The 24,554-nt window shown below is 41.6% G+C and overlaps 1 protein-coding gene across 6 annotated transcripts in view; it reads right to left on the bottom strand.

Annotated features, from left to right (window-relative positions):
• Positions 1 to 24,554, bottom strand: part of NFX1 (nuclear transcription factor, X-box binding 1) — an 83,681-nt gene that overhangs the window by 5,994 nt on the left and 53,133 nt on the right. For 2 of the 6 annotated variants that reach the window (XR_008668682.2, XR_010130176.1), the window contains exons 13-21: positions 22,289 to 22,397; positions 20,956 to 21,075; positions 18,014 to 18,093; positions 13,338 to 13,568; positions 12,428 to 12,501; positions 10,958 to 11,059; positions 10,253 to 10,294; positions 1,071 to 1,169; positions 118 to 471 (exon numbers count right to left, since the gene is read on the bottom strand). Coding sequence is in view for 4 of the 6 variants with exons in the window: in XM_019033437.4 (XP_018888982.2) it covers positions 405 to 471; positions 1,071 to 1,169; positions 10,253 to 10,294; positions 10,958 to 11,059; positions 12,428 to 12,501; positions 13,338 to 13,568; positions 18,014 to 18,093; positions 20,956 to 21,075; positions 22,289 to 22,397 (924 nt within the window). In the remaining 2 variants the exon portion in view is untranslated. Of the gene's footprint in view, positions 1 to 117; positions 472 to 1,070; positions 1,170 to 6,529; positions 6,669 to 10,252; positions 10,295 to 10,957; positions 11,060 to 12,427; positions 12,502 to 13,337; positions 13,569 to 16,405; positions 17,468 to 18,013; positions 18,094 to 20,955; positions 21,076 to 22,288; positions 22,398 to 24,554 lie in introns of those variants that run through there. The other 4 variants (XM_019033437.4, XM_004047926.5, XM_055351735.2 and 1 more) reach the window with 3 other exon arrangements.

Raw genomic sequence — 24,554 nt, 5'->3', positions numbered from 1 at the left:
CTCAGCCTTGCAAGTAGCTGGAATAACAGGTGCCCGCCACCACACCCAGCTAATTTTTATATTTTTAGTAGAGACAGGGTTTCGTCATGTTGGCCAAGCTGATCTAGAACTCCTGACCTCAAGTGATCTGCCTGCCTTGGCCTCCCAAAGTGCTGGGATTACAGGCATGAGACACCGCGCCCGGCCGACTGTAGATCTTTTCTGCAGTCAACTGGCCTGAACCAGGACAGGCTTCCACAGATGTTATAATGGCTGTGTTTTGAGAAAGATAAGGATCCTCAAAGAAGTTGTGACTTTTTCCTACAACTACTCTAGGTTGAAAGTGTTTCCAGGACTTGACTGCTTTTATTTTTTTCATCAAGCTGGCCTTAGAGAAATGTCCAGTGGGATGTTTCGACTTCAACCTTATTCACGGCCTCCACGAGGGTTTCCATTTCCTTCTCAACGTCACTGACAAACTTTAAGTCCTTCCTGAAATGAGAAATCACCAGTTAATTTTGTCTGTCCCTGCCCTTCTGAGAACCCCTTTCACCCATCCTCTCCCTGTAAAGCAGAGACAATAGACAATGCTGGCAGAAAAACTGCAGAGATCAGGAATTGTCAGAAAACAGAAGGATGACTGACAGAAGAACAAAAGAGAAAAATATAAGAAATGAGAAGATGAGAGGAGAAGTAGCCACTGAAGGGCCAGGGACTCCAGGAGAAAAATAAGAGCTGTTATAGCTCCAAGTGAGAACGCATGTGAATGTGAGACTGGGGTGAACAGAGGTGGAATGAAGCCCAGAGATCCTCCAATTTAGTCTAGTCCAGCCCTTGGGAGGCCCAAACTCTTACCACCACCCCACCCAAACTCTTATCTCAACCCTACCCCAAGTTCAGTTCTTTAAGGGGACAGTTTCGAGAAACCAAGAGAAGGATATTTATTAAACAGCACATAATCTCTTACAATAGATAAACAAACAAACTTGAACTGGCTTAATCACAGGAGGAGTACATATTAGTTATGACATCGCAAAAGACCAAACACCCTGACAAGCCACAATTAAGAAAGCAGGTAACAAGTTACATACCTGGCATCTTCTTTCAAACTATCACTGAATTTTGACCCTGAAGAACGTATATTGAAAGGATCAGAATCCTCACTGATATGAAATGCCTCTGCTAATCTCCTGAAAGAGAGAGAGAGGTATGCAAATAAAAGGAGTGGGAGGGAAACTATCTTACAGTAACCCCGAGTGCCTACTATATCCTAAATTCTTTACACATTATTTATCTCTATTTTGGTAAACTGGATTATTAAGGAGAGAATAACAACAACTTGGGACATGAGGTGGTATTGTCTTCATAAAAGAAAATAAAACAGATCTGTAAGGATCTGAGCAAGTCATAGGCTGAACACTGGGGACTTAGATTATTTGGGTAAGAGGAGTTTGGGGGTGTAGGATCACTGAGAATGGTCAATGGGGGATGACTTTCTCTGAGGCTTTGTTTAAAGATAAGGTACATAAAATAGACATACAAATGTTAAAATTAATATAGAAATCTGAAAAGTAAAGAATTCCATTAACATATACACTTCATTTTTATACATTTCTTGGCTGGGTGTGGTGGCTCACACCTGTAATCGTAGGACTCTGGGAGGCCAAGGTAGATGGATCACTTGAGGCCAGGAGTTCGAGACCAGCCTGGCCAATATGGTGAAATCCTGTCTCTACTAAAAATACAAAAATTAGCCGGGTATGGTGGCACGTGCCTGTAATCCTAGCTGCTAGGAGGCTGAGGCATGAGAATCACTTGAACCCAGGAGAAAGAGGTTGCAGTGAACCGAGATTGTGCCACTACACTCCAGCCTGGGCGACACAGTGAGACTCTGTCTAAAAATAATAATAATAATAATACATTTCTTTATTATTTTATTTTTATTGACCCATTGTCATTGCTTCATATTTATGAAGCACAGTTTGATGTCTCGGTACATATATACTATGTTGTATAATGACCACATCAGTGTATTAGGCATATCCATCACCTGATGCCCTTATTATTTCACTGTGGTGAGAATACACAGAAGCCTCTTTTCTAGCTATTTTGTAAAATACTACACCTTACCGTTAACCGTCATCACCCCAGTGTGCCATAGAACACCAGAACTTAGGCTGGGCACAGTGGCTCATGCCTGTAATCCCAACACTTTGGGAGGCCGAGGCGGGCGGATCACCTGAAGCCGGGAGCTCGAGACCAGCCTGACCAACATGGAGAAACCTCGTCTCTACTAAAAACACAAAAATTAGTCAGGTGTGGTGGTGCATGCCTGTAATCCCAGCTACTCAGGAGGCTGGGGCAGGAGAATCGCTTGAACCCGGGAGGCAGAGCTTGCAGTGAGCTGAGATAGTGCCATTGCACTACAGCCTGGGCAACAAGAGCAAAACTCCTTCTCAAAAAAAAAAAAAAAAAAAAAAAAAAACCACAGGAACTTATTACTACCATCTATTTGTAACTTTATATCCACTGACCAACCTCTCCTCAACCTCCCCTTTCCACCCTGTCCCTCTTCTCAGTCAGACAACACTGTTCTACTCTCTGCTTCTATATTATTTTTTAAATATTCCACATATGAGTGAGATCGTGTGGTGTCTGTCTTTCTGTGTCTGGCTTATTTCACTTAACATGATGTCCTCCAGGTCCATCCATGTTGTTGCAAATGACAGGGTTTCATTTTTTGTATGGCCGAATAGTATTTCATTCTGTATATATACCCCATTTTCTTCATCCATTCAGCCATGTTGGCCACTTCAGTTGATTTCATATCTTGGCTATTGTAAATAGTGCTGCAACAAATATGAGAGTACAGGTATCTCTACAGATTTTATTTCATCTGTAGAGATACCAAGTAATAGGATTGCTGGATCATATGGTAGTTCTATTTTTAATGTGAGGAAATTCCATACTGTTTTCCATAGTGGCTGTACTAATTTACAATCCCACCAAGAGTGTGTAAGTGTTCCCTTTTTTCTAATTGTTTCTTTTTTTTTTTGAGGCTGGGTCTGGCTCTTGTTGCCCAGGCTGGAGTGCAGTGGCATGATCTCAGCTCACTGTAACTTCCACCTCCTGGGCTTAAGCCATCCTCCTACCTCAGCCTCTCCAGTAGCTGGCACTACAAGTGTGCCACCATGCCCGGCTAATTTTTGTATTTTTTGTAGAGACAGGGTTTTGCTATGTCGCCCAGGCTGGTCTTGAACTCCTGAGCTCAAGTGATCCGCTGGCCTCAGCCGCCCAAATGCTGGGATTATGGGGATGAGCCGCTGTAACGGGCCCCTTTTTTCACTATAACGTTTCTCTCTCTTTATGTGTGTATATATATATATTTTTGGAGATGGAGTCTTGCTCTTGTCGCCCAGGCTGCTCTTGTCGCCCAGGCTGGAGTACAATGGCATGATCTCGGTTCACTGCAACCTCCGCCTCCTGGATTCAAGCGATTCTCCTGCCTCAGCCTCCCGAGTAGCTGGGATTACAGGCGCCCGCAACCATGCCCAGCTAATTTTTGTATCTTTAGTAGAGATGGGGTTTCACCATGTTGGCCAGGCTGGTCTTGAACTCCTGACCTCAGGTGATCCACCCGCCTCGACCTCCCAAAGTGCTGGGATTACGGGTGTGAGCCACTGCGCCCAGCCTTTCTCTATAATTTTAAGTAGCCGCCATTATTATATTCAAAATTGTCTCACCCCCCCCAAAAATAAGAATGTGAGGTAATGCATATGCTAATTAGCTTGATTTAGCCATTCCACAATGTATACATACACATCATGCTGTATTACCATAAATATATACCATTTTTATTTAATAAAAAAATTTTAAAAATTAAAAAAACCTTGTTTCTTTGCCTCTCCCCAGCATTATCTTGTTAGCATTTCTCATATTATTATTTTGTTTTCACACTTAACTGTCTTCATGGCTCATAGTCTTCTAATCATGTTCCCATATTTTAATCATTTCCCATTTAGGTTTCTTTAACAGTTCCTCAGTTTCTCAATATTATATACGACACAATTAATATCTCTGTGCAAAAAGCTTTGAAAATGTTTCCAGTTGTGGGGTACATGGAGTGGACATAAGACTCTTGATCAATGTGGAGTAAGTGGTCTCCAGAAATGCCACTTTGTGCCCTAGCCATCAGTGTCTGAATCTCATGGCATCTCACCAACATTCAAGTTATTTTATTGTTTTAAAGCTAGATTTCAGCTTAGCACTTAGTACAATTTTCATTTACACTGCACCAGGAGTCACTTACAAGCTTAGTGCCCACAAGAATCTGGTTCACACTGCTAGATTTCCAATTTTTCAAAAGACGCTTACTTTTCAAATTTTCAAGAGAATTTCTAGGGGAAGATCTTTTGATGTTTTGGTTAGTTGGCCACTAATTCAAATTTAAACACCAATAAAACCTGTCTGTGGGCTGAATTTGGCCTGCTAGTTTTTTATTTCTACAATAGAGATATACACACATGCATACACACATACATATATATACACACAGGTGTATGCGCGTATATATGTGTGTGTATATACAGATATAACTTTAGATGGACTTTTCTTTAAATTTGCATTTTTTTCTCTTAGGTTTGTGTGTATTTATGAAAGACTCTATCCAGTAAGGGTCATTATGTCATCACCAAGATTGAGGAGAAATTCAAAAGGCTTTCAAAAATAGCTAGTTTTAATCAATAACATTTACTGAGTACCTACTATGCGCCAAGCTCTTGTGCCAAGAGCTTTATGAGTATCATTTTTAATGTATTAATCCTCACAACAACTCTGGAAGGTAAATACTGTTATTGTCATCATTTCTAGATTTTTAAGAAACCTAAGGCTTACACACAATATGTGACTTGCCCAAGGTCTCACAGCTAAGCGATTTGTGAAGCCAGGATTCAAATCCAGACAATCTGACTCCAGAGCTCTGGCTCTAACTAGTATACAATATGTCTTTCAACCACCAAAAGTACATTTCCATGTTTGGAGACCTTCTGTGTATTCACTATAGCATTTCTGAATACCTACGACTCCTAATTTACATTCTGCAGCTGAGAACACTGACTGACGGTTCCTAAAGGGCAAGGGTTTTGAACGGCACTCACTAGAAAGTTATCATAAGGGTCAAACCAAGGAAAATTTGGACAGCACTACTAGTCATCATATTACCTTCTACACACTTAATATGTAAAGAGGTACTATTAAAATTGCTGAAAGTCAAACTTCAAGGTAAAATAGGGCTATACTTTGTCTCCATTTGTCTAACTTTTTATCTTAAACAAATTTCAAAGACAAGTTATGAGAATATTACCATAAACTTCTATATAACCTTCACCTAAATTCTCCAATTATTAACATTTTGCAGGGCTACTCAATTTAATCAATCTTTGCTAGAATCAGAAAGTTTGTCAGTTGTTGAATAAATGCCTCTTGATCTGATAGAGTATCCTCAAATAACTTACTGCAGACATCATATTTAATGGTGAAATACTTAAAGTTTTCCCCATGAGATGGAGGATTAGTCAGGAATATCTATTTTTTTTTGGTGAGACTGAATCTTGCTGTATCGTCTAGGCTAGAGTGCAGTGGCGCCATCTCGGCTCACTGCACCCTCTGCCTCCCAGGTTCAAGCAATTCTCTTGCCTTAGCCTCCTGAGTAGCTGGGACTACAGGCGTCTGCCACCATGCCCGGCTAATTTTTGTATTTTTAGTAGAGACAAGGTTTCACCATGTTGGCCAGGCTGGTCTCGAACTCTTGACCTCAAGTGATCCGCCCCCTTCAGTCTCCCAAAGTGCTGGGATTACAGGCGTGAGCCACCGCGCCTGGCCAAGGAATATCTATTATTACCACCTTCCATTCAACAATATACTGAAGGCCCTAGCCAGTACAATGAGGTAAGAAGAAGAAATAAAAGTTAAGAATTGGAAAGAAGGAAAAAAAGATAAAAGAAAAAAGAAAGGAAAAAAATAACAGGAATTGACAATAAATAAAATTACTATTATTAGAAGACATGACTGTGTATATGCAAAATCCAAAATAATCTACAATATCAGAAATAAGTGAATTTAGCAAGGTTGCTAAATAAGACAATAAATATCAATTGTATTTCTAAATACCAGCAACAAGCAATTAGGAAATACCAATTTAGGCCGGGTGTGGTGGCTCACGCCTGTAAACCCAGCACTTTGGAAGGCTGAGGCAGGAGGATTGCTTGAGCCCAGGAATGTGAGACCAGCCTGGCCAACATAGCGAGACGCCATCTCTACCAAAAAAAACAAAAAAATTAGCTGGGTGTGGTACAAAAAAATGTAAAAATTAGTTGGGTGTGGTGGCATGCACTTGCAGTTCCAGCTACTTGGGAGGTGAGGTGGGAGGATCACTTGAACCCAGGAGGTAGAGGCTGCAGTGAGCTGTAATTGTGCCATTGCACTCCAGCCTGGGAGACAGAGTGAGACTCTGTATCAAAAAAAAAAAAAAAAAAAAAAATCAAGCCATTCATAGAATTTTTTTGCCTTATCTGTGATATATTTTCATGCCTGCTGAAGCACATAAATATCTTCTGTAACACATTTCTAAAATGAGCATTTGCTTTAAAATGAAGTCCTTGTAATTTGCATTTTTTCTTGAGGATATCAACCTGGTCAAAAACAAAATAAACAAAACACTTGTCACATTAAATAATAATAATAATTTTAAAAAAATTAAAAGTTGGCCAGGCGCAGTGGCTCATGCCTGTAATCCCAGCACTTTGGGAGGCTGAGGCGGGCAGATCATGAGGTCAGGAGATTGAGACTGTCCTGGCTAACATGGTGAAACACCGTCTCTACTAAAAATACAAAAAATTAGCCGGGTGTAGTTGTGGGCGCCTGTAGTCCCAGCTACTCGGGACGCTGAGGCAGGAGAATGGCGTGAACCCGGGAGGTGGAGCTTGCAGTGAGCCGAGATCGCACCATTGCACTCCAGCCTGGGAAACAGAGCGAGACTCCGTCTCAAAAAAAAAATTACAAGTAATACAAGAAAAATAAACCCATCTATAGCAGCATCAAAAAGCAAGAAACAAATCTACTGAAAGAATACAAAATTTATATATAGAAAACCATAAAGTATCATTGAGAGAAATCAAAGACATGAAATGCAAGAATACACCCTCCTCTTGGACTAGAAAATTTAACATTGTAAAGATTCCAAATTGACCTACAAGTTAAATACCAACTCAATCAAAATCCCAGCAGGTTTCTTGGGTATATATTATAATAACAAGCCAATTGTGAAATATAAGTGGAAATGGGCTGGGTGCAGTAGCTCATGCTTATAATCCCAGCACTTTGTGGGGCCAAGGCAGGAGGTTCGCTTGAGCCAGAAGTTTGAGACCCCCCTGGTCAACGTAGTAAAACCCTGTCTTTACAAAAAAAAAGAAAAAAAAAAAAAAAAGAAAAACTTAGCCAGGCGTAGTGGTGTGTGCCTGTAGTCCTATCTATTTTGGAGGCTGAGGCACGAGGATCCCTTGAGCCCAGGAGTTCAAGGGTACAGTGAACTATGATTGTGCCACTACATTCCAGCATGGGTGACAGAGCAAGATCCTATCTCAATAAATAAATAAATAAATGAAAAAGACATTAAGTGGAAATGTAAAGGGCTAAGAATAAAGAATAATCAAAGCCAATATTGAAGAAAAGTCATGGTTGAGGATATATACTACCAGATATTAAGACTTGTTATAAAGGTACAGTAATTAAGACAGTGTGATACTAGTGCAGTTGAATAGGATGAGCTCAGAAACAGACTCACATATATATATATACATATATTTGATACACTTTATTTATTTATTTATTATTATTTTTTGATGCGGAGTCTCCCACTGTCGCCCAGGCTAGAGTGCAGTGGCACCATCTCGGCTCACTGCAAGCTCCGCCTCCTGGGTTCATGCCATTCTCCTGCCTCAGCCTCCCGAGTAGCTGGGACTACAAGTGCCTGCCACCATGCCCAGCTAATTTTTTGTATTTTTAGTAGAGATGGGGTTTTACCAGGATGGTCTGGATCTGCTGACCTCGTGATCTGCCCACCTCAGCCTCCCAAAGTGCTGGGATTACAGGCACCACCATTACGGCCATGGTGAGCCACCATGCCCGGCTTATTTTTTTTTTTTTTTTTTTGAGACAGCGTTTCACTCTGTCACCAAGAGTATAGTCCAGACTGGTGATCATGGCTCACTGTAGCCTCAACCTTGCAGGTTCAAGCAATCCTCCCACCTCAAGCCTCCCAAGTAGCTGGGACTACAGGTGTGCACCACCACGCCTCGCTAATTTTATTTTATTTTTTGTACAGATGAGGTTTTGCCAAGTTGCCCAGGCTTATATGTGATTTATGACAGAGGCGGCACTGCAGACTGCTGGGAAAAGGACAATCTTGGTACTGGTCAAATGGATATTCACGTGGAAAAAAGCTGAATTGTAAACTCTCCTTATCCATACTCAAAAAAATCAGTACAGGTCAACTGTAGATTTAAAATGTGAAAGGTAAAATAATACAGTTTCTAGATAATAACAGAATATTGTCATTGCCTCAGGATAGACAAATTTTTCTAAATAGGACATGAAAAGTGCTTATTAAGAAACTCAAATAAACTGGATAATATTAACATTAAAAATTTCTGTTTATCAAAAGACAACAAGAGTTCTTTAGCTTCTGGGATTAAAAAAAGGCATCAAGAGAGTAAAAAATGAAGGTACAGAGTGCAACAAAGTACTCACAATGTATACATAAAGCCAACAAAGGACTCATATTCAGAATACATAAATAATTCCTACTAATCAATACAAAAAGAACACAAAAAAATAAGCAAAGGACTTGTACAGGCACTTCAAAAATGAGGCTATCCAATGGCCAGTAACTACAAGAAAGGTGCTCAATCTCTTAAGTCATCAGGAAAATAGAAATTAAAAGCTCAATGACATCTTGTTATACACATCTACAAAATGGCTAAAATTAAAAAGTGACAATTTCAAGTGCTGACAAAAATGTACAGCAATGGGAATTATCCTTTGCTGGTGGGAGTGTAATTTGGTACAATCACTTTGGACATGGGCAGAATCTACTAATGCTGAACATACATAAACCCTATTAATCAGCAATTCTACTTCTGGCTTATATCCAACAGAAATGTACAGAAATATAGAGCAAGCAAGTTTAAGAATGTTCTGGGCTGGGCGTGGTGGCTCAAGCTTGTAATCCCAACACTTTGGGAGGTCGAGGCAGGTGGATCACCTCAGGTCAGGAGTTCGAGACCAGCCTGGCCAACATGGTGAAACCCCATTTCTACTAAAAATACAAAAATCAGCTGGGCATGGTGGTGCGCACCTGTAATGCCAACTACTCTGGAGGCTAAGGCAAGAGAATCGCTTGAACCCGGGAGGCAGAGGTGGCAGTGAGCCAAGATCATGCCATTGCACTCCAGCCTAGGCGACAAGAGAAAAACTCCATCTCAAAAAAAAAAAAAAAAAAAAGAATTCTTAACAGTTTTATTTGTAATAGTCTAACAGTTAATACAAAGATATCCATTAACAGTATAATGGGCAAATGAATAGTAATACAAAAAAAATCATGCAGGAATAAAAATGAATAAAGCATTGCTACATGCAACAACAGGAGTGAATCTCACAAAAATGTAACGAAAGAAGCCAGACAAAAATAATACAAACTACATGATTTCATCACTTACATAAAGTTCAAAAACTAATCTATAGAGAAATTAGGATAGAGGTTTCACCTTTATGTAGAGTACAAGAGACGGTTCTGGTAATTATCTTTTCACCTGTATCCATACTCAACTGTATTCATTTAGTGACGATTCACTGATCTGCACACTTCCAATCTTCAATATGTATGCTAAACTTCAACGAAAAGTTAACTAAACATTGTTTTAAACCTCTTATCTCTGAGTCAGGAAGTTGGCCAGTCCCTGAATAAGTATGCTGTGTTATGTGATGTTTATATCATGCCCAAAACCACACAGCTCATGTTTCTCAATATGCTGAAATCACCTGAGTGGTTTATCCTTAAGACAATTCAATTCTTGGTAACAGCATTTCTCTTGCTCTTTGACAACGGTAAAAGACGCAGCGCAGTGCTGAGTGAATGACGTTTGAAGGGTCGCTCCCTCCCATTAATTTCACAGAGCTCAAGGGCAAGGAGATTAAAAAAGCAGCTGCAACTACTTACTTTTTCCTTTCCAAGGCTGAACACTCCTCATCACACTCCAGCCTTGATAAGCAAATGAAAAAAAATTAAAGTCAGAATACAGGCTGCACAGCTCCTATCCAGCAAGAAAAGGAAGTCTCAATCAACCTGGAAGCACAGCTGACTCTTGCCAAAAAACAATCCCTCAGGCCAGGAAGCAGCCTGTGAGGCCACCTGCTCTTCAGTTTCCATTAGTAACCTTGCCCTAGAAATACCATTTCCCCAGGGACCCCAATCCAGGAACGGCTGGATGAGGTCCCTCTCAAGGACAGGTGGGATGATGGCCTCTCTGTTATGGGGTCTAGGAGTCCTCCAGTGGCCTCAGAGTGTTCCCTGGCTGCTCAGCCCCAAATGCTCCACAGGTGCCCCTCTTAACAGCCCGATCTCCCTCTCCAGAGATGGCCACCTCTCTGGGTTCTCTATTCTCATATGGGTTAAGCTAAACACCTATAGGTCTCTGCTTCCTTCGGTTACTGTGAGGCCTGGAAAAGTCTCCTCTAGTCTTAGCCATCTCCTGAGTAGGATTCATTGGGGATGGAGCGGATGTCTCAACATCAAATTGTCTATTGAATACTTATTGTGTATGCAAGGCTCTACTATGAAGGATTGAGATAAATGAATAATCCCTGCCCTCTAATTGAAGTCTAATTGAAGAAAGAAGGCACATATATGTATTTTAAAAATTACCTGGCTTGATGAACTTCCTTTTTGGTAATTAACTTGCTGATCTCCACTGAACCTCCAAGCTGCATGTCTGTTATCTTAGAGGCCATGGAAATTGCAGCTATTCTGAAATATAAAAAAGAAAGGGAAAACGAGGCATTGCAGTTTCACAAGAACCTCCTTATACTTGGGATACAGAAGACCTCTTTAAAAGCAAATCTAGGCCAGGTGTGGTGGCTCACGCCTGTAATCCCAGCACTTTGGGAAACCGAGGCAGGTGGATCACCTGAGGTCAGGAGTTCATGACCATCCTGGCCAATATGGTGAAACCCTGTCTCTACTAAAAATACAAAAAATTAACCAGGCATGGTAGCAGGCGCCTGTGATCCCCGCTACTCAGGAGGCTGAAGCAGGAGAATCACTTGAACCTGGGAGGTGCAGGTTGCAGTGAGCCGAGATTGCACCATTGCACTCTAGCCTGGGCAACAAGAGCGAAACTCCGTTTCAAAAAGAAAAGCAAATCTATCAGATGAAAACTGGTGTGGCCTTGGAAGTCCGGCTACTATGAACTACCTACATATTTATGTCATATCTCTTCAATTATATTCAAAGCAGCTACATGGGAAGCAATGAGGTGACTCAATCCCTCAGTATCCCCTAGAGCAACACTTGGCACTTAGTAGGTATTCAAACACAGCCAATCTGATGTGTGCATCCTCTTAAAGTCCTATATCCATGGCACCTCTCCCCATCTAACCAGATATATATATATATATATAACCATTCATTCTCTAACACCTCCATCTCAGCACTCAGATCCTTATATGGCTACACAGGTCCCAAGACTTCAGGAGGCTGCAGAGATACCTCACAGAACAATTAGAAACCCTCACACCAGAGGAGCACAGAGCTTAGCCCTGGCTGTGTCAATGACAAATGGTAGGATGTGAAAGCAATTCACCTAACTTCAGGACATCTTCCCTTCTTATCTCACAATGTAATACGACCAAAAGAGAGAAAAAGAGAAAGAGGAAGGAGGAAGCGGAGAAATTTCAAAGTTATTTTACACACTAAAGTTAGGGAAGAAAAGGTATATAAAGCAGCACTTTTTCTTTGAACTAGAGAAACCAGATTTTAAAAAATGTATGTAAGAAACTTTCCAGCCAGGTGTAGTGGCTAGTGATCTCAGCACTTTGGGAGGCCAAGGTGGGAGACCAGCCTGGGAAACAGGGCGAGACCCCTCTCAATAAAACAAAACAAAACAAACAAGAAAACCAACAAAAAAACCTTTCCAGCTTTTAGAAAAGTTGCGAGGATACTATGATAAACACATGTATCTGTGCAGTGGTGTTTACAACTGATTACAACCAGTTACAGACTTCTTTGTTTCTTCTCCACTCCCACTGCTTCACTTGACTAGCTTTAAAAACAAAACAAAACACATGTATCTGTTTCACCTAGGCCATCAGTTGTTAACATTTAAGTAACACTAACCTTTGATAAGTACTAGATGCTTCAGAGCAAATCACCATCTCTTTTCTTCGTCCACATTCACACTGTAGCTCTACCTGAAGTCAGATGAACATGGAACGACTTTTAGCACACTGGAACCATGTGAATAAAGCACTTTTCACTCTTAAATCCTCTCTTAAACCATAGCAGAGACTAGAGAGTCAGTGGGTGGCCTCCCAGCTGGAAGAAGCTACACATGCAAACTGACACAGTTGTTGACATGCTAGGAAAGAATTGCCCTGTCCACAATGCCCCCTTTTGGAAACCACCTCTGTTCTTAATCCTGGCTGAAGGGGCAGGCCTAGGATGAATTTTGTACCATCAGAGACAGACACTTGCCCTAGGCCCAGCTGTGGCCTAGCCAACTCCACATCCTCAAGGTGGCCACACTTGATCCTTTGGACCACGCTAAACCTCCCATTTACCTGCTCTCATAGCACCCTCCACAAGGCTTAAACTACTCTCTCATGACACCACAGCCATAATTAGTTATCTAAGTAATAATCAAGTATCTATCCTATCAGATTGTGAGGAACCATGTGTCTCTTGTTCACTAATTTATCCCTAGCACCTCATACTATGTCTTGCACAAAAGACATTTATACATTTATTAAATAAATGGAGTAAACAATCAGTGACTATTGAGAATCTCATCCAAGGGAGACACAGACTGTGGTCCGGCGGCAGTGGGTACCTGCTGAATCAAAAGGCCATACCAAGTTGGGCAGGCAGAAACCTATATGACTTACTCTACCTTTCTCTAACTTGTGGTTATTTGCAACCAATGACCCTTGATTAAGATGCATGCCCAGGGGCCACTGTAGACAGTTCTGGACTCACTAGTAGCCTCAGAACTACAGTCAATGCTGCATCTGTGGCCAGAAATACCTACCTTAGCTTTACAAGCAGTCACAGGGCAGGGTGAGCTGGTATGGCAGGGTGCCATACACGGGTGACCACAGTCAGCTCTGGGGGTGGTGCAGGGCTGCTTGCAGGGCTCATCCACAAGACACTCCCCTTTATGACAGAGTCTCTGACATTTGTGCATCCCACATGGTAGCGTGGCACTGCAGGGTAATCCGCAAGAGATATCAACCAGGTGACAGGGGATGTTGCTCCGAAACTAGGAGAGACAGAAGTAGCCAGATTCTCATCTCCATGTGGGATTTGGGGTGAGTTTTAACTTTCTCTTTAAACATTTCTGAGCTTACGGCAGGGTTTTGTTTTGTTCTGTTTTCGGATACAGGGTTTCACTCTGTTGCCCAGGCTAGAGTGCAATGGTGTGATTATGACTTTCCTGGGGCTCACGTGATCCTCCCATCTCAGTCTCCCAAGTAGCTGGGATTGCAGGTGCATGCCACCACGCCCAGCTAATTTTTGTTATTTTTTTTTAAGAGATGGGGTTTCACCATGTTGCCCAGGCTGGTCTCGACCTCCTGAGTGGAAGCGATCCACCCTCCTAGGCCTCCCAAAGTGCTGAAATTACAGGTGTGAACCACTGCATCTGGCAATAACAGTTTGTATTTATTTATTTATTTTGAGATGAAGTCTCACTCTGTTGCCCAGGCTGGAGTACAGTGGCGCTGATCTCGGGACTCACTGCAACCTCCGCCTCCAGGGTTCAAGTGATTCTCCAGCCTCAGCCTCCCGAGTAGCTGGGGTTACAGGTGTGTACCACCACGACCAGCTAATTTTTGTATTTTTAGTAGAGACGGGGTTTCGCCATGTTGGCCAGATGGCTGGTCTTGAACTCCTGACTTCAAGCGATCCACTTGCCTTGGCCTCCCAAAGTGCTGGGATTACAGGCGTGAACCACCACACTCAGCTCAGTTTTTAAAATAAGGATTATTATTACTTTAATTTTTAGAGACAGGGTCTCACTATGTTGCCTAAGCTGGACTTGAACTTCTGGGCTCAAGTGAGCCTCTTGCCTTAGTCTTCTGATTAGCTGGGACTATAGGTACATGCCACTGCATCCAGCTTAAAAGCTGTATTTTTTAAAAAGCTCTATTTATCTGAAAAAAAAAAATCAGTTTGATTTTCAAAGTCTGAAAGGTTAGCTTGAGATGAAGAAAACAAACCTTAACTTTATTTAATAATCCCTGTTTTGACTCAAAAGGATTTGCAGCAGAAGCCAAAAATGTGATCTGGAACATAAACTTTCCAAAGTGACAACAAACGAATGTAACTAGGTAACTAGGGAGTGCTTGAAAATGCTATGACTAACTGGCAGGGGCAGATGATCTTTTCCCCCCTTTCTGAACTGCTAAAGCAGAGTCAATAGACTAATTCTTATAGATGCGGGGTGGAGGGCAACCTTAGCCCAGGGTTCTGAGACTGATGGCAGGGCCATTTTTTCGTTTTATTTTGCTTTTTTTTTTTTGAGATGGAGTCTCGCTCTGTCGCCCAGGCTGGAGTGCGGTGGCGCCATCTCAGCTCACTGCAACCTCCACCTCCTGGGTTCAAGTGATTCTCCTACCTCAGCCTCCCAAGTAGCTGGGACTACAGGTGTGTGCCACCATGCCCAGCTAATTTTTGTATTTTTAGTAGAGACAGGGTTTCACTATGTTGGCCAGGCTGGTCTCCAACTGCTGACCTCAGGTGATCCACTTGCCTCAGCCTATCAAAGTGTTGGGATTACAGGCATGAGCCACCACGCCTGGCCTGTTTTGCTTTTTTTGAGGCAGAATCTTGCTCTGTTGCCTAGGCTGGAGGGCAGTGGCACGATCGTGTCTCACTGCAGCCTTGAACTCCTGAGTTCAAGTGATCCTCCTGCCTTAGCCTTCCAAGTAGCTGGGAGTACAGGCATGCCACTAAACCCAGCTAATTTTTGTATTATTTGTAGAGTCAGGATCCCACTAGGTTGCCCAGGCTAAGAGGCTGTTTTCTGTAATTAAATACTTAACTCTCCTCATGTCTCCCAACTCATGGTCTCCACAGCTTCAGGCAGTCCTGTCCTTTAAAAAATTAAGAGACAACAGGGCATGGAACCCCCAATTCATTTTTTTTTTCTTGAAAAATGGCCTGTTTCCAGGCTTCCTCACCATAGGAAAAAGCTGCTGAAATTTTACTCTCGTAGGACCAAAGGCTAGTCTTGAACCCTCGAAATGAGGGATATACTTCTACTGCAGTGACACACAACTTCTCCCCCTGAAGAGACCTCCAACATCTAGGACATACATATTTCCCATCGCACTGGAATCCACATTTTAGTAGAATGTAATTCTCAATCATGAAACACTTACCCATTCTACTACCAGGGCAAAGGGGATAATTTTTGCCTATGCTCTGCCCTGTCATCCTCTCCACATTACTTTCTTCTCACTATCCTTTAGGATGTTAATTCTTCCAGAACACCTGGAGAGCCCTTCCATCCTCCTTAGCCCTCTGTATTTCCCGCATTACTGCTATTGTCTGTTTTCACGCCTGCCTCCTGACCCAAAGTGAAGGCTTCATAAGGGCAAGGGTTAGTTAGTCTCGTTCACTTCCAAAGCACCCAAACCTAGCCTGTTACCTAGCACATAGTAGGTACTCATACTCGATATCTGTTGAATGAAGTCTTAATAAGCCATCAATACGAAGATAACACATTGATGTTTTAGAATGGATAAACTGGAAAAGGTGAGACATATAGAAAAGAATAAATACCAAGGACTTGAGAACCACCCACAGGAAATCAGTGGAGGAATATACATCCATGAAGATAAAAGAATATGGCATGTTGTTATAGATGTCAAGAGTTTCATGAAATGTTGGCCAATACGTCATGATGCAAAAAAAGCAGGTTACAAAACAATATCTTTTTTTTTTTTGGTATAGGACAGTTGGAATGTAGCAAACAGCATCATCTTAACCACAGCAAGGAAAAATGTGTACCACGTCTGGTGGTTTATATGCCAGAATGGTAGAGTATTTCTTTCTCAGTAGCAGAATTAAATCTTCTCAACTGTACAATAAATATGCATTTCTTATTGGACTTCACTTTATTGCATTTCATAGATATCACATTTTTTACAAATTGAAACTTTGTGGCAACCCTGTGTCCAGCAAGTCTATCTGTTCCACTTTTCCAACAGCACATGCTCATTTCGTGTCTGCATCACATTTTGGTAATTCTCGCAACATCTCAGACTTTTTCATTATTATATCTGTTACGGTGACCTGCAATCAGTGATTTTTTTTTTCTTTTTTCTTATTTCAATAGTTCTTGGGGAACAGGTGGTGTTTGGTTACATGGATAAGTTCCTTAGTAGTGATTTTTGAGATTTTGGTGCACCCATCACCCGAGGAGTGTACATTGTACCCAATGTGTAGTTTTTAAAATTTATTTTTTTTTTCGAGACGGAGTCTTGCTCTGTTGCCCAGGCTGGAGTGCAGTGGTGCGATCTTGGCTCACTGCAACATCCGCCTCCTGAGTTCAAGCAATTCTCCTGCCTCAGCCTCCCAAGTAGCTGGGATTACAGGGATGCGCCACCAGGCCCGGCTAATTATTTTAGTAGAGATGGGGGGGGTCTCACCATGTTGGCCAGGTTGGTTTCGAACTCCCGACCTCATAATCTACCTGCCTTGGCCTCCCAAAGTGCTGGGATTATAGGCATGAGCCACCATGCTTGGACCCAGTGTGTAGTTTTTTATCCCTCACCCGCCTCCCATCCTTTCCCCAAAGTCCCCAAAGTCCATTGTATCATTCTCATGGCTTTGCGTCCTCATAGCTTAGCTCCCTCTTATAATTGAGAACATACGACGTTTGGTTTTCCATTCCTGAGTTACTTCACTTAGAATAATGGTCTCCAAATCCATCCAGGTTGCTGTGAATGCCATTATTTCGTTCCTGGCTGAGTAGTATTCCATGGTACGTATAGATACACCACAATTTCTTTATCCACTTGTTGACTGATGGGCAGTTGGGCTGGTTCCACATTTTTGCAATTGTGAATTGTGCTGCTATAAACATGCGTGTGCAGGTATCTTTTTCATATAATGACTTCTTTTCTTCTGGGTAGACGCCCAGTAGTGGGACTGCTGGATCAAACGGTAAATCTACTTTTAGTTCTTTAAGGAATCTCCACAGTTTTCCACAGTGGTTGTACTAGTTTACATTCCCACCAGCAGTGTAAAAGTGTTCCCTTTTCACCACATCCATGCCAACATCTATTATTTTTTGATTATTGCCATTCTTGCAGGAATAAGGAGGTTATTAAAAAAAAAATTTGGTATTTTAAAGTAAAATGATTGGAACAGACAACATTGGTTTTCAGAAGCTGGAAGTAGGGGACATTGAGTATACAGGGGCATGAAGGATATTTGGGGGTGACTGAACTGTTCTACATCTTGATTGTGGTAGTGGTTTGATGGTATGTATGCTTTTGCTAAAACTCATGGATCTGTACAATAAAAAGGGTAAATTCTGTTGTATGCAAATTATATCTTAAGAAAAAATTTTTAAGCAATGGAAAGCTTCTACTTCTGAGTGTATTTACTTTGACAAACGATGAGACTAACAATTCTTAAGTAATAAAATCATGAACCTCTGCCTGGAACAATGAGCACTTGAGAGAGAAAACTTACCTCATGCTTGCCCATGCACCACTTCTGAGTTAGGAAAGTGCAAGGGGGACACTTCTCCTCACTATGACAAGAATGATATACTGCAGAAAGAGAAAGGTAACTTTAGGAATACTTTCTAAATAAAGCCATGTAAACCATTATACATCATATAAGTGGCATACGGCATGAAACTTTTAAATTCAGAAACTGGGAGTACTTTTGAAAAACGGTCACAGGAAAGTAAAAAGTACCTTGCTTTATGTTAAAGTGTTGAAGGACAAGCATGAGTGAGAAAAAGAAACCCAACCAAGGCGGAAGAGACATGCCAAAACAGAAGCAGAGAAGGCAGCTTTCCCATCTCATCTCTTGCAGCACAGCCATATGGTCCATCCAATTCTACTAACGTCATTCTTTTGGCCCTACTTTAACAGCCAACTGCTCACTTCTGCTCAGATATCTTTGCTATTAATTCCATCTAAAATGCTTCTGCTGACTCCTTCCAATTTCATTACTGCCTATAAGCGGAGGTTCATCAAAACTCACCTCCTACAATGAACCTTTCCTTGGCTGACCACACTCTAGTCTGAGCTCCCTCACACTTCCTGGTGTCTCAGTTCCTATGCAGATGGGTTGCTGCCACATTATTTAGCCCATCTTCATGTGAAGGGTGGTTGTATCATGTGTATTGAACTACTGTCCTCCTCCTCTCAGGGAGAATGTAAGAACCTCAAGGTCACAGGGTATTTTTCTCTTCCTCTGAAGTTCCCTCTGTGTCTGACACCATGTTAGAAATACAATAAACACTTAAGAAAATGGAAATGAATGGGGAACAAAATAGGCTAAAACAACACAATTCACAAATGGTGAAGTTCTTACTATGGACCTTGCCCAGCAGCATTTGGACTTCACCTGCAGGTAAGTGTAAAGGAGGGAATGGGTGGGGACTGGCCTGGGCATGTACTTCATGCTGGTATGAATGCCACAGGAGGGGCTTGCAAACTACGCTGCGAGGGCTATCCTAAGATCCCCAAGGAAGGAGGGAACATTCCACTTAATGAAGAATTTGTTAAGTTCTGTTTTACTCCATTAACTTAAAAAATCAAGAGCTGGTTTTCTAGTTTTAAGTCTGAATCATACTGCCAGACTAACTGTGGGTATCAAATCTGGTCCCCTAAATTACTTCAGGTTTGCCTCTGGTATTTGGTAAAATGAAATGATGGGCCCAGTACGGTGCTAGAGAAAAGCCAGCAACTAGACTTGACAGATACGGAAACTGAGTCATGTCAAATGGTTGTTGGCCTGGTATCTGAGCAGTTTATCAGAGAAAAACTGGAAACACTAAAATGTCCAGCAACACAAGACTGACTGAATAAGTTATGGCCCATCCATGTAACAGGACACTCAATTGAAATTAAAAGTTTATATTGTAAAAAAATACTTACAAGGGGACAGATCAAAAATATAATAATAAGAGCGGGAAAAAAAGCTAGTTAAAAGCATTAAGTTCAGTAGGATCCCACTTTTACATTGGGGAAAAAATGCAAACATATATATTTGCACATGGCAAAAGACCCTGAGAAATACATATAAGGTATAATTCTTAGGAGGTGACATATAATAGATTATTTAATTTCAAACTTTTGACTTTATCTCTCTCTCTCTTTTTTTTTTTTTTTTTTTGAGAGAGAGTCTCACTCTGTCACCCAGGCTGGAGTGCAATGGCACAGTCTCGGCTCACTGCAACCTCTGCCTCCCAGGTTCAAGTGATTCTCTTGCCTCAGCCTCCCAAGTAGCTGGGATTACAGGCGTCCACCACCACGCCAGGCTAAGTTTTGTATTTTTAGTAGAGACAGGGTTTTACCATGTTGGCCAGACTGGTCTCAACCTCCTGACCTCAGGTGATCCACCTGCCTCAGCTTCCCAAAGTGCCGGGATTACAGGCGTGAGTCACTGCACCTGGCCTTTTTTTTCTTTTTTTTTTTCTTTTTTTGAGATGGAGTCTCACTCTGTTGCCCAGGCTGAAGTGCAGTGGCACAATCTTGGCTCACTGCAACCTCTGCCTCCCGGATTCAAGCAATTCTCCTGCCTCAGCCTCCTGAGTAGCTGAGATTACAGGTGCCCGCCACAATGCCTGGCTAACTTTTGTATTTTTAGTAGAGACATGGTTTCACCATGTTGGCCAGAGTGGTCTCGAACTCCTGACCTCAAGTGACCCGCCCATCTCAGCCTCCCATAGTGCTAGGATTACAGGCATGAGCCACTGTGCCTGGCCTCTATTTTCTTTTTTGAGACAGAGTCTTGGTCTGTCGCCAGGCTGGAGTGCAGTGGTGCGATCTCAGCTTACTGCAACCTCTGCCTCCCAGGTTCAAGTGATTCTCCTGCCTCAGCCTCCCGAGTAGCTGGGACTACAGGCGTGCACCACCATGCCCAGCTAATTTTTGTATTTTTAGTAGAGACGGGGTTTCACCATGTTGGGCAGGATGGTCTCAATCTTTTGACCTCATGATCTGCCCCTCCTTGGTCTCCCAAAGTGCTGGGATTACAGGTATGAGCCACTGCGCCTGGCCCTGGCCTCTATTTTCTTAATTTTAATATGATAAATATATATTGCTTCTGTAACAACAAAAAAGTCACTTTTAATTTTGTAAAAAGATGCTAAATTTCAAAACATGCACCAAAGTGGAGACCACAAAGAAAGAAAAGTTCTTGAGAGATAAGATCAGCTGGGGAGTCTTCCAACGTTTTTAGGTGTGTTTGACATCCCTAGAGTAAACCAATGGAGGGCACTGTGATTCCAAGCTGTGGCCCAGATCACAGACCCACCTTCAGAGAACCAGCCCCTGAGCCAGGAGCAGGGGGCAGCCATCACAGCATGACTTTAGAGCAGTGAAGACAGTTACACAGCAGGATCCTAAATGACACGGTGTGAGCAGGCTGAAGTGTGACGACAAGTTGGTACTCACCTGGATGGTCACACTCATGGACTCTAGCGCAGGTTTGGGTACATTCGGGGGGCCTAGTACCACAGGGAACTGGAGGGTAAATCACTGATGCACCACAATGGCAGGTTAATTCATCAAAACCTGGTGGAGCAGCAGGTAAAACAAAAGAATCCTTTCTGAGTTTGGGATGTGCAAGTACATACTTACACACACAAACACACACATTTTTGCTTGTATTTTTAGAGGAGAAATTTTGGGGGTGCTACTTTTTTCAAAAGAGGTTTTTATTTTATTAAACTTTTATTTTATTAAAGCTAAGCTGGTGAAAAAGGCATGAACAGATATGAAGTTTCATTTATTACTATGACCCTGACAACTTCCCAATACTTTTCCCAACATATTTCTAGACTGGAGATTATATTAATGACTGAGTTTTTAATATTATAATAGGAAATTTATCAACATTTCAAAGATCACATAACTCAGTGAAGAATTATTTTCCAAATGATCAATGTGGGCTGTTATAAAATCATGCACGGGTAAAAAGATCCATTCAAAGTACAAGAAAGTCCAATAAATTTTTGTGACAGATAATAAAAACACTGAGTCAAGTCCTTTCTAAAATGAGGTTGAATTTTGGTGTAATTTCAAAGAATATCAATAATTATTTGAAAACATCTTTAAAATACTCTTCCCTTCTCCTGTGTAAGACTATCTGTGTAAGGCTGGATTTTTTTCATATGCCTCAACTATATCATGACAGATTGGATGCAGAAGTAGACACAAGAATCCAGCTACCTTCTATTAAACCAAGTATCCACTATTCTATTTTTTTGAAAAGTTATTTAAAAAATTTTTGTGATTACATGCAATGAGGTATATTATTCTTCTTAAATATACTAATCAATTATTTTTTAAATTTCTCAGTTTTAATTTCTAATATGGTAGATAAAGATAAATACAACTCACATAAAAATAACTCTTTAGGATACTTTTTGGTAATGTAAATGAGCCCTACAACCAAAAAGTTTGCAAACTGCTGCTAATAATATAGAGAAAGAAGATTGTTGACAACAGAACCTAGGTCAATAACATATATGAGGCAGGTAGCAGAGAAGGAATCTATTAACGAACTAGGCCCCATCTCAGGATCACTGCTCATATCCCAGGTTTTGCACATTCAGGGACTACAACACAGCATTAGAAGTAACTTTAAAAAAAGTCTCAACATATTGGAAATACGAAGGCTTAGTTCAAGAATCCATACAATTCTAAGTAAATCAATCTCTCAAAGTATATTATGGCTGAATTTCTAAAAAACTTTTCTAATAAACTATACAGTAAAGACACTCACTGGCTTGCCAGCATGTCTGGCAGTTTCCACGATGACAAGGTTCTTCACACCTATGAAGGCCACAACGGAGTTTCCTCCCACAAATCAAAGGACACTTGTGCTCCTTATCCTGGAAAAAGAGATTTATATTTGTTCATAAAATGGTCTTCATTTTATTTTTCCATAAATAACAACAAGATTAATAAAAACAAAGCTCTACACATTTATGGATAAAATGATGTCTGGAAATACCTTCAAAATAGCCACAGAAGGGAGAGTAGGTGGGGATGAAGATAAAACAAAATTTGTCATGAGGTGATCAATACTGAAACTGGATGTTGTGTATATGGGACTCTCTATACTAGCAGTCTCTCTGCTTCTGCATATATTTGATATATACATATATATTTTTTGAGATGGAGTCTTGCTCTGTCGCCCAGGCTGGAGTGCAGTGGCGCAATCTTGGCTCACTGCAAGCTCCACCTCCCAGGTTCACACCATTCTCCTGCCTCAGCCTCCTGAGTAGCTGGGACTACAGGCACCCACCACCATGCCTGGCTAATTTTTTTGTATTTTTAGTAGAGACGAGGTTTCACCGTGTTAACCAGGATGGTCTTGATCTCCTGACCTCATGATCCGCCCACCTTGGCCTCCCAAAGTGCTGGGGTTACAGGCGTGAGCCAGTTTGAAATTTTAAAAAAATATATTTTATTTTTACATCGTGTGTGTGTGTGTGTGAGAGAGAGAGACAGAGACAGGGTCTCACTCTGTTGCCCAGGCTGGAGTGTGGTGGTGCGATCTCGGCTCACTGCAACCTCCACCTCCTGGGTTCAAGCAATTCTCCTACCTCAGCCTCCTGAGTAGCTGGGATTACAGGTGCCCACAACAATGTCCAGGTAAGTTTTGTATTTCTAGTAGAGACAGGGTTCACCATGTTGGCCAGGCTGGTCTGGAACTCCTGACCTCAAGTGATCTGCCCGCCTTTGCCTCCCAAAGTGCTGGGATTACAGGCATGAGCCACTGCATCCAGCCTTATTTTTACATTTAAATCTATTTATTTATTTAGAGACCGGGTTATGAAACTGGCTAATTTTTGTATTTTTGGCAGAGATGGGGTTTTACCATGTTGCCAAGGCTGGCCTTGAATTCCTTGGATCAGGCAAGATCCACCCACCTCGGCCTCCAAAAGTGGAATTACAGGTGTGAGCCACAATGCCTGGCTGCAAATTTTTTTATAATAAGAGGAAGTCTTTAAGCCTTCTAACACTAGTTTATAATACTTGCACAATTCATCACTCTTCACTTAAATATATAAATTTAAAAAATAATTATGTATGCTATATACATACATACACACGTACTACCTTGCTATTGGTACTGTGTTACCTTGTTTATGTATATATATATACACTGATACAGTTTGGCTGTGTCTCCACCCAAATCTTATCTTGAATTCCCACATGTTGTAGGAAGGACCCGGTAGGAGTTAACTAAATCATGGTGGGGGAGGTCTTTCCCGTGCTGTTCTCATGATAGTGAATAAGTCTCATGAGATCTAATGGCTTTATAAGGCCGAGTTTCCCTGCACAAGCTCTCTCTCTCTGCCTGCTGCCATCGATGTTAAGATGTGACTTGCTCCTCCTTGCCTCCCACCATGATTGTGAGGCCTCCCCAGCCACTTGGAACTGTAAGTCCATTAAAACTCTTTCTTTTGTAACTTGCCCAGTCTTGGATATGTCTCTATCAGCAGTGTGAAAACAGACTAATACAGTAAACTGGTACCAGTAGAGTGGGGCACTGCTGAAAAGATACCCGAAAATGTGGAAGTGACTTTGGAACTGGGTAACAGGCAGATGTTGGAACAGTCTGGAGGGCTCAGAAGAAGACAGGAGAACGTGGGAAAGTTTGGAACTTCCTAGAGACTTGCTGAATGGCTTTGCCCAAAATGCTGATAATGATATGGACAATAATGTCCAGGCTGAGGTGGTCTCAGATGGAGATGAGGAACTTGTTGGGAACTGGAGCAAAGGTGACTCTTGTTGTTTATCAAAGACAGTGGCAACATTTTGCCCCTACCCTAGAGATCTGTGGAACTTTGAACTTGAGAAAGATGATTAAGGGTATCTGGTGGAAGAAATTTCTAAGTAGCAAAGCATTCAAGAGGTGACTTGGGTGCTGTTAAAGGCACTCAGTTTTAAAAGGGAAACAGAGCATAAAAGTTTGGAAAATTTGCAGCCTGACAATGTGACAGAAAAGAAAATCCTATTTTCTGAGAAGAAAATCAAGC

Source organism: Gorilla gorilla, chromosome 13 (genome assembly GCF_029281585.2).
Source record: "Gorilla gorilla gorilla isolate KB3781 chromosome 13, NHGRI_mGorGor1-v2.1_pri, whole genome shotgun sequence".
Taxonomy (NCBI): Eukaryota; Metazoa; Chordata; class Mammalia; order Primates; family Hominidae; genus Gorilla; species Gorilla gorilla.
This window is presented reverse-complemented; position numbering and strand designations above follow the sequence as displayed.